This window comes from Alligator sinensis, unplaced genomic scaffold, assembly GCF_000455745.1.
Source record: "Alligator sinensis unplaced genomic scaffold, ASM45574v1 scaffold1542_1, whole genome shotgun sequence".
Taxonomy (NCBI): Eukaryota; Metazoa; Chordata; order Crocodylia; family Alligatoridae; genus Alligator; species Alligator sinensis.
In genome coordinates, this window is record NW_005842452.1 from 901,397 (window position 1) to 909,826 (window position 8,430).

At 57.1% G+C, this 8,430-nt stretch overlaps 3 protein-coding genes across 5 annotated transcripts in view; 1 reads left to right on the plus strand and 2 right to left on the minus strand.

The window, feature by feature from the left end:
• The window catches only part of ASB8 (ankyrin repeat and SOCS box containing 8), a 6,725-nt gene extending 4,740 nt beyond the window's left edge, over window positions 1-1,985 (minus strand). The window contains exons 1-2 of one of the 2 annotated variants that reach the window (XM_006030595.3): window positions 1,520-1,985; window positions 1,238-1,400 (exon numbers count right to left, since the gene is read on the minus strand). In XM_006030595.3, the coding sequence (XP_006030657.1) occupies window positions 1,238-1,354 (117 nt within the window). In that variant the 5' untranslated portion in view covers window positions 1,355-1,400; window positions 1,520-1,985. The remainder of the gene's footprint in view (window positions 1-1,237; window positions 1,401-1,519) is intronic. The other variant, XM_006030594.3, reaches the window with a different exon arrangement.
• Window positions 1,986-3,439: 1,454 nt separating this feature from the next.
• Window positions 3,440-7,996, minus strand: LOC112551394. Of its 2 annotated transcripts, none has more exons than XR_003095699.1 (3): window positions 6,321-7,020; window positions 5,380-5,454; window positions 3,440-3,794 (listed from the first exon to the last, which is right to left on the minus strand). XR_003095699.1 is itself a non-coding variant. In XM_025212281.1 (3 exons), the coding sequence occupies exons 1-3, from the start codon at window positions 7,908-7,910 to the stop codon at window positions 3,763-3,765; spliced, it is 951 nt and encodes a 316-aa protein (XP_025068066.1). In that variant the 5' UTR covers window positions 7,911-7,996; the 3' UTR covers window positions 3,440-3,762. The 2 variants fall into 2 exon arrangements, 1 of the variants encoding a protein (XP_025068066.1); XM_025212281.1 differs by lacking the exon at window positions 6,321-7,020 and adding an exon at window positions 7,067-7,996.
• The window catches only part of LOC102377363 (zinc finger protein 239-like), a 16,195-nt gene continuing 14,837 nt past the window's right edge, over window positions 7,073-8,430 (plus strand). The window contains exons 1-2 of the mRNA XM_025212270.1: window positions 7,073-7,233; window positions 8,016-8,129. Of these exons, the coding sequence (XP_025068055.1) occupies window positions 8,051-8,129 (79 nt within the window). The 5' untranslated portion in view covers window positions 7,073-7,233; window positions 8,016-8,050. The remainder of the gene's footprint in view (window positions 7,234-8,015; window positions 8,130-8,430) is intronic.

An 8,430-nucleotide genomic window follows, 5' to 3' on the forward strand; every position in this document is an offset into this window, starting at 1 on the left:
CAATCACAAACTTGAGAGATGAGTCTTCAGTTTCAGCTTTGCCCGTTCAAAACAGTCCCTCTACTCCAGGGGTGGGCAAAATGGCAGATCCTGCCAGCAGCCGGACTCCATTTCCCAGCAGCCCCTGCCCATGTCCCCGCCACCGGTTTCTGTGGAGATCTGGCGCCAGGGTCGGGATCTTGCAGGAGTGACAATGTGGTCTAGAGCCAGGGCAGAGCTGCAATGCACCGCCTGCACGCCCTGCCCAGGGGTGTGCGGACAGCGGGCTGCAGCTTTGCCCCAGCTCTGCTGCAAGATCCCAGCCCTGGAGCAGCTCCCCGCCCAGCCAGCGCTGCCGGAACCAGTCTCCATGGAAACCCTGGCCCCAAGCTGTCATGGTCCCACCGCTCCTGGGATCTCCATGGAAACCAGCCACAGGCTGCTGGAAAATGGAGTCCACCATGGACCCAATCCAGCCCACGGACCAGGCTTTGCCCGCCCCTGCTCTCGTCTCTTGATTTTGTGCGCTTTTTTCCTAAAAATAAAATTCTCAGCCTCGTGATAGCGACCGAAAAGGCAGGGAAAAAACCCAACCTGATTCTTGAGACTCAAAATCCCAAGACGCACCAAGAACTCTCTCTCTCTCCCCGCCCTTTTTAATCTAAATTTTTGTAGCTCTGCCCCACGGTGACCTCCGTACGCTTCCTGCCGGTAACGCCGCTCCGCTCTGAAAAGGGACAAGGGAGGCGAAAACAGAAGCGAGAACTGGAAGTGTGTAGCAACGTGAACTGCGGTGGCACAACAAGACACGTAACAGAAGAAGCAGCGCTACAATCAGCCGACAAATCTCTGCTCCCTGAAGGGGGAAGAGGCGAATCTCGCTCTCCTGGAGCTATCCGCGAGGTGCTGGCAACACAACGCAACACGCATCTCTAGAATCGCCCCGAATTACACATCCAAGCGCTCGGTGTCTATACACCCACCACGCGGCACTGCTCCCGCGTCTCGCTCCCCAGCTACAACGCAATAAAAGCGCTCAAGCCCCGTACGAGCGCAATAAAACGATCGCTGCTGCCTTGAATCTGAGCGGATAAGACGCAAACAGCGGAGCAGAAACAATATTCAGGAGAGGCCCAGGTCGACACAACCAGCAACAGGACGCCGGCTCCGGCTCGACCCGCTGACGTATGCCTCACGTGCACGTGGCGGGACCCAAGCCCCCCTCCCCTCCCCTCCCCTCCCCCGCGTGCGGACGTACCCTGCCGATCAGGTCTTCCACATTATCGTGCGGGAAAGAGCGTATGGCCGCGATGGTCCGGATTAAGCGCTCCGACAGGGAGTATTTACTCTGAATGCTTTGCATAATATACCACATGCTGGAACTCAGGCTCCCGGGATTTCTTCACATGCTCTACAAGAGTCTGGGAAAAAGAGAGCGAACCAGTGACAGGCGGCTTCTCGCGCGGGGAAAGGCCCCGGGCCCACGCGAGACCCGGATAAGCCGCCTTTGCTGTTAGGGGGGGGAGGGGGGGACACTCACCCGCGCCGCCGCCCCCGCTAAGCCGCTTAGCTCAGACCGGAAGGGGGTGCCAGCGCCACCCGGAAGTGGAAACGCGCCCACCGGAAGTGGGGGCAGGACACGAGCGTTGCTGCGGGGAGGGGTGGAGCGCATGCGCAGCACGAAGCCGGCGTCCCGCCGCGTCTGTTCTAACCGCTCCCGTCTCTTCCGGCCTCCACTCCGAGCCCGGCCCTGGAGACCCGCCCCTCCCCCAGCTCTCCTCCAATCGCCACCTCAGTTGCTTCACAGGCTCCGCCCCTCACTTTGCTCCCCTCCAATCCTCACCTCAGTTGCTTCACAGGCTCCGCCCCTCGCCTTGCTCTCCTCCAAGCCCCACCTCAACTGTTTCACAAGCTCCGCCCCCACCCTGCTTTCCTCCAATCCCCACCTCAGTTGTTTCACAAGCTTCTCCCACACCCTGCTCTCCTCCAGTCCCTACCTCAGTTGTTTCACAAGCTCCGCCCCCACCCTGCTGTCTTCCAATCCCAACCTCAGTTGTTTCATAAGCTCCGCCCCACCCTGCTCTCCTCCAATCCCTACCTCAGTTGTTTCATAGGCTCCACCCCTTGCCTTGCCCTCCTCCAATCTCCACCTCTGCTGTTTCACAAGCTCCTCCCACACTCTGCTCCCCTCCAATCCCCTTGGCCCCTGCTCACTTCTGCCCCCTGCAGCTCAGAGGCTGGGCAGGGGTGGGGGTTGCCCCGCATTGGGGTAGCCGGGACAGCTGCCCCAAAAACTGGGCAATAGGCGCCCTCCCGCCTGGGGCCGGAGCTGGCTCCCCAGTGGGTGGGGGCCAGGCCGTGACCCCAAACCCCTGGAGCCACCTGCCACGGCTATAGTCTACCCAGCGCCTGCTCTGCTCTGCGGGGCCGTCCCTGCCCTCCCACCTCGCCCAACGGGTCCTGTCGTGCTCGGGTTTGGCAGCGCTTTCCTCCGCCGACGGGCGCCGGGTCGAACGGACGCTGGCAGGGAGAGGTCTCCCAGTTTGATGGGCCCCGGCGCAGCGTGCCGCCCCCAGCCCGACGGCTGCCATTTTGTTTTGCCCTCCGGATATGTCGAACCTTTCTTCGGAGGACACGGATCGTTCCAACCGCAGCCCCAACGCATGGGTCGTGAGCGGGGCTCGAACCGGGGACCCACAGGACGGAAAGCTTGCGTTCAGGCAGCTCGCGTGGAGTTACTGCCTGGCTGGGAGATGTGTGGAAAGCAGCGGTAGGGAGGACAAGACCAGGGCTCGGATCCAGCCCACGGACCCGTGTGATCAGGTGCACGGGGCTCCACACAAGTACTGGGGAGCGGTGCAACCACACACCTCATGCTGCTGGATTGGCCTTGGCCAGGTCGGCCGCACGCGGAGGGATCGAGCCCTGGGCGGGTCGTTTCTGTGTGCGGGATCGGGCCCCAAATGGGCTGTTTGCATGCACCAGGACCGTGCCACTGCTGCGTGCTGGGATCGGCCCCTGGTCGCATGGTTACTACGCACCAGAACTGGACCCCAGGCAGGTGGGGACCAGGCCCCAGGTGGGTGGTCGCTGCCTGCAGGAATTAAAACCCAGCCATGCCCACCCCACTCACCAGATCCAGCCTGTTGTCAACCTGGCACCACGCACCCAGCCTGTGGGGCAAAAAATATGGACATCACTTCCACAGACCACTAGCTTCACAAGGACCCCACATCACCCGCAGTGTTTGAACGTCTCGGCCATGTAGTGCTAGAGCAGGCCTCAAACACTAGTTTTTACAGGGGTTTCTCCCTGCTCTTTCCTTCCCGTTGCCCTTTTTGGCGGCTGTGCCTGTCTGAAAACAGGCAGGCGGGAGAGGTGATCAGGAACAATTCGTTTTTTGGGGGTTGGACCCGTTGTATTCTGCAGCGTGCAGTGCCTGATACAGTGGAATCTTGTTTTGACTGGGCTCCGGGGTGATGCCACAATTCAAATAATTATCAGCCATAAATAATTTTAAAAAGAAATAAAATGCATTCATCTCACTCGGTGTTACTGTATTGTCTCACATACAACACACCTTTATCCCCCCCCAAAAATAACTGCTGGAAAATTAGAAGGGAAGAATTTCAGTACCAGCACTTTCTGTCACTTGTACGTCAGCCGGGCTACGGCGCAAGTAGCCCTGCGTGCGATCTCAAGGTTGCAGAACACCGAACAGGCTCTGCTTCCTCGCTGCTGCTCAGTTACTTACTAGAAGGAAAGAGGGTTTTTTTCCTTCATTCAAAAACGAAGTGTGTATCTTCTTCTGGGGCCTGCGTATGTAAGAAAATACAGTCATTGCTGATATTGCAAGGATGCTCAGACACCCGACCAACAGCATTTTGAACCCCAGCCGTTCCTAATAATGGGCCTGGCTTGCATGAGATTTGCTTGAAAATAATGAGATTAGCCCTAATAGGTTTGGGTCTCTGAAACTCTGATTTTTGAGCCTTTATAGTTCATACTTTTAAAGTTTTCCTCGGCAGCTGTCAGTTCTAGCAATGCCCCAAGCTGAAATCATTGCATGAGATCACGTGATTCCAGGAGCTGGGGCTTTATGGGGAGGGGAAACAACCTCACAAGAATTTGCAACAAGACAAGACAGTTGTTTAATCCCTTTCGGCAGAGTATAAACCCAAAGGTCCCATCAAATGTATAATCCAGATAGACAAGACTGACAGATGTCAGGTCAGAAGTAAAATAGCTCGTGTCTGGCAGATCAGTGGCAGAACCACGACTACGCACAGCTCTCCCAGCTCTTTGTCTACGGCTCCTACCTCCTTAGATCCTCCTGTCTCTCCTCCATCTCCCCCTGCTCCCCTGCCCGTACTCATCTAAAGGCAAGCAAAACTCAGGGGCATCCGAACCCCAAGCCTCCGGGTTTGGGCTTGCAAGTAGGATGCCTGCCAAAGGACTTGGAAACATCTGAAGCCCTAGGTGTGGGCGGAGGCTGCTTGCTGGTAGTAGGGCCACTTATGGTTCTGGCCTGCCGCATGGATTTGAAATGTGATTTGGCTATTTTGGCTTGGAACACGGATACATTTAATTAAAAATAAATCTGTCCTACCCGCCTGTTGCAGCCTGTCATAAATTGAGATCATGCATGCAGCACTGCATACAACAAGTCCTGGATCCCCTAGGGATCTGAGAGCTACTGTTATGCATGTCAAAAATAACAGCTCGTCTGGGGACCAGGCGGGGGTAGCTTTCCACTAGTCACAATGGTTGCAGGGTGACTGTGACAACTGTCACGGAGCATCCGTGCCTGGATCAGTGAGCGATGCAGCTCCTTCAATGACCAGGTATCTGTGGTCTGATGTGCCCAGTCCTGCTACTGCAGCCTGGATTTGAGGGGGGTGGCAATTAGCTCATTTTCCCCCTTATTTTTATTGTGCACATGGACCCCTGCAAAGCGAGTCCTGGATTGGCAGCACTGTGCCCGCAGGCTCTTTGTTTGAGGTTTTTCCTTCCTGCCTGGGGCTTGAAAGGGTTAAAACCATAGAGCTCCCAAATCCGCCTCTTGGTGGAGATGAAGAAACACAGCAAAGGGGGAAACATAATAAAGAAAGGACCTTCCGGTTCCTAGCCTTCCCCTAGGCTTCCCCTGACTCCAGCCATCTTCAGTCTCACTGCCCCTCTCCCCAGCAACCCCACACCCCTGCCATGTGCTTGCAATGACCCTGGTATAACGGTGACACATGCAGGTCTGATTCATTCCCGCAGGGAAGGAGAACCAGCGAGGCTGGTCCAACACACATCACACTGCTAGACCTGCACCCGCACGCGGGGTTCTCCTGAAGCAGTCAATAATCACCCCCTTCACCCGCACAGTTGCAAGTTTAAACCAGTTGTACTTACATGAGCAGCATCTGGGGGCCGGGATTGTGTGTTTGTTCTGGGCTTGGACCGCTCCTATCGCACTGGGACCGCGGTCTGAAATAATGATAATAATAGTAATAAGATGAGGGCTCCTAACTCCTTTAGGCTCCCACAGAAAGCCAAGCTAGGAAACTTAATTCACAGCTTCTTGACAAGGCTAGTGACATCACCACCATCATCATCATCATATGAAGTCTCCTAACTCCTTTAGGCTTCCACAGAAAGCCAAGCTAGGAAACTTAATTCACAGCTTACTGCAAAGCCTAGGGGCATAAAAAAATAATAATAATAATATGAAGGCTCCTAACTCCTTTAGGCTTCCACAGAAAGCCAAGCTAGGGACCTTAATTCACAGCTTCTTGCCAAGGCTAGTGACATCATCATCATCATATGAAGTCTCCTAACTCCTTTAGGCTCTGACAGAAAGCCAAGCTAGGGACCTTAATTCACAGCTTCTTGCAAAGCCTAGGGGCATAATAATAATAATAATAATAATAATATAAAGGCTCCTAACTCCTTTAGGCTTCCACAGAAAGCCAAGCTAGGGACCTTAAATCACAGCTTCTTGCCAAGGCTAGTGAAATCATAATCATAATAATAATAATATAAAGGCTCCTAACTCCTTTAGGCTCTGACAGAAAGCCAAGCTAGGGACCTTAATTCACAGCTTCTTGCCAAGACTAGGGGTTTGTAATCGATCCCTCTTGCTGCTTCTAATACAGACTAGACCCCACCTGACCTCCAGGCCAAGACTGACACTCAAGGGAAAAGCTTGCCCCAGGTCCCTGACTCTGGCCCCCCGAGTCCTCCCAATTTTAAAATCCTCCTCATTCACTCGCGGCTGGAACAAGACAAAACCCATTCTCGGCATAGCTTGGACCATCTTAGTCAAGCTAGGTCTGTTGACCCAATGTCTTTACCTTCCACCCCGGTCCACAACGCCACTGCATTGTGCTGTCCTCAACCCCGGGGTACGGGCAGACCCCCGCTGTCCTGTGAGCGCTGCTTGTCACGCCGGCCTCAGCACCAACGCTGCTAATCGTGCTAATAAAGCAGGCACCGCAACCCACAGATGTCAGTGAGTTTGGCTCCAACCTCCTGGAATTATTCACTTCTTTAAACGTTGGGGTGTGTTTGTCTCTGGGAAACTAGCTCGTCTAGGGGAAACAGCAGTGCGATCCCATGACTCCAGGAGCTGGGGACTTCTGGGTGGTGGTGGGGGAGGGAATAGCATGAGGCTGGGCTGTGTCTCCAATGGCAGCCCCCTCCCTGCTCCCCTTGCGCTAAATCTTCTCACTCCAGTGACACCACAACTGATTTACCCCACCGTTCACAGTGAATACCATGAAGCTGAGGCTGATTTGCACCCATGGATTTCAAGGGGGCTCTGTCTGATTTGCCCCAGCAGGGGATTTGGCCCCGTGGCGACACTAATGCACAGCACCAGAAAGCCCGGCCCTGCTGGTGCCAGCACTGCCCCGTAGCTGAGCCCAGGGCAGGGATCGGGCCCCCCATCTCCCCACAGCCCTGTGCAGGGGTCCTGCAGCTGCCCAGCCTGCCCGCTCCTGGCTGCTGCACGGCTCTGACAACCATAGAGCTGCAAAATCCGCCACTCCTAGAGCTCACGGGCAGAGCTGCTGGTGGGGGATGGAAAAAAAGCAAGCACCTTCCTGTACCCAGCCTCCTCCGGAGCCTGGTGCCAGAGCCCGGCTGCTGGGAGTCCTCCCAGCCCCGCTGGTCCCCGCAGCCAGGCTTGGAGCCCCTGGGGGGTGGGGCTCGGTCCCTGTCTGCAAGGAGAAGACCCCGAAATCCAGCCCCCGCCTGGCTGCAGCGGTGAGTGTGCTCCAGGCAGAGGCAGCCCCAGGGGAGGGGAGAGCCCAGAGCAGCGAGCCCAGAGCCGGAGCTTGGGCAGGTCCCTGGGGAGGGGAGGCTGGCTGCAAGCCCTTCTCCACCTGGCTGCAAGGAGAAGCAGCTCTGCCCAGACACCCTCCTGCCCGGACTGGGGTGCCTGGGCATCTCCCATGCATCTGACCCAGCCGGTGCCAGGGAGCACGGTGTTGAGCTCGGCAGCTGGGCTGCAAAGCCCAGAGCCCCAGGGCCTCTGCAAGGAAAAGCTCTTTCACTGCACCCGTATGGTACTGCGGGGGGCAGAGGGGCTCTGGGGGTGAAGAGCATGGCCTGGGGTGTCCAGGGCAAGGAGTGCTGAAGGGGAGCAGGGGCTGGGATCCCCAGGTCCAGGCTGAGGTGCTGGGGGGAGCCTTACAGGGTACCAGCCCTGCGTTACCACCCGGATGCCCAGACCTGGGGCTGCACAGACAGCGACAGGCAGCCCTGCCCCAGGGAGCTCCCATCTGAACAGGCAAAGAGTTGGGAGGAGAAACTGGGGCATGGCAAGGCAGTCGGTAGCAAAGCACAGCGTCCTGAGCTGTCCATGCAGGGCCCAGCAGCTCCCTCCCTGAGCCATGTCCGATCCCACTAAGCCCCTTCACTGATGCCATCACCGCCCTCATCCCCCTCCGTTGGGGTTCAGCTCCCTTTCCCCACCGGATCCCCTCCACGCCCCCCAAGCCCTGCTGTCAGCCACCTGCTTGCTTTACCTCTCTCCCTCGGGCCAGGATTTCCTCCCGCTGAGCCCGACGCAGTCGCCTGGATGGAGCGCGAGGCAGAGCTGCGGGCCCGGGACTCCCAGGACACTGGGGCGGCCGAGCTGCCGGGGGGCACCTGCGCAGGTGAGGGGGTCAGGGATAGAGGGATGGGGAAAGCTGTCTCAGCAATACTTGCCCCTAGCCCCCAATCCCAGGGCAGCTGGGGGGTCTGGCATGACACCAAATCATTATGCAATGCGCTGCCCTGCTGACAGGTGCATCGTGGCTATCCTAGGCCCCCTGCGGTGAAATCAGGGGCAGACTCAGTGGCAGTGGCTGCTGCTCCTCTCCCTGCTGACCTGTTTTCCAGGGGCACTCAGGGACCACGGCTGGGATGGGTCAGGGGAGGGATTGTTTTGCTCATCAGTCCATTCACAGCCAGTTT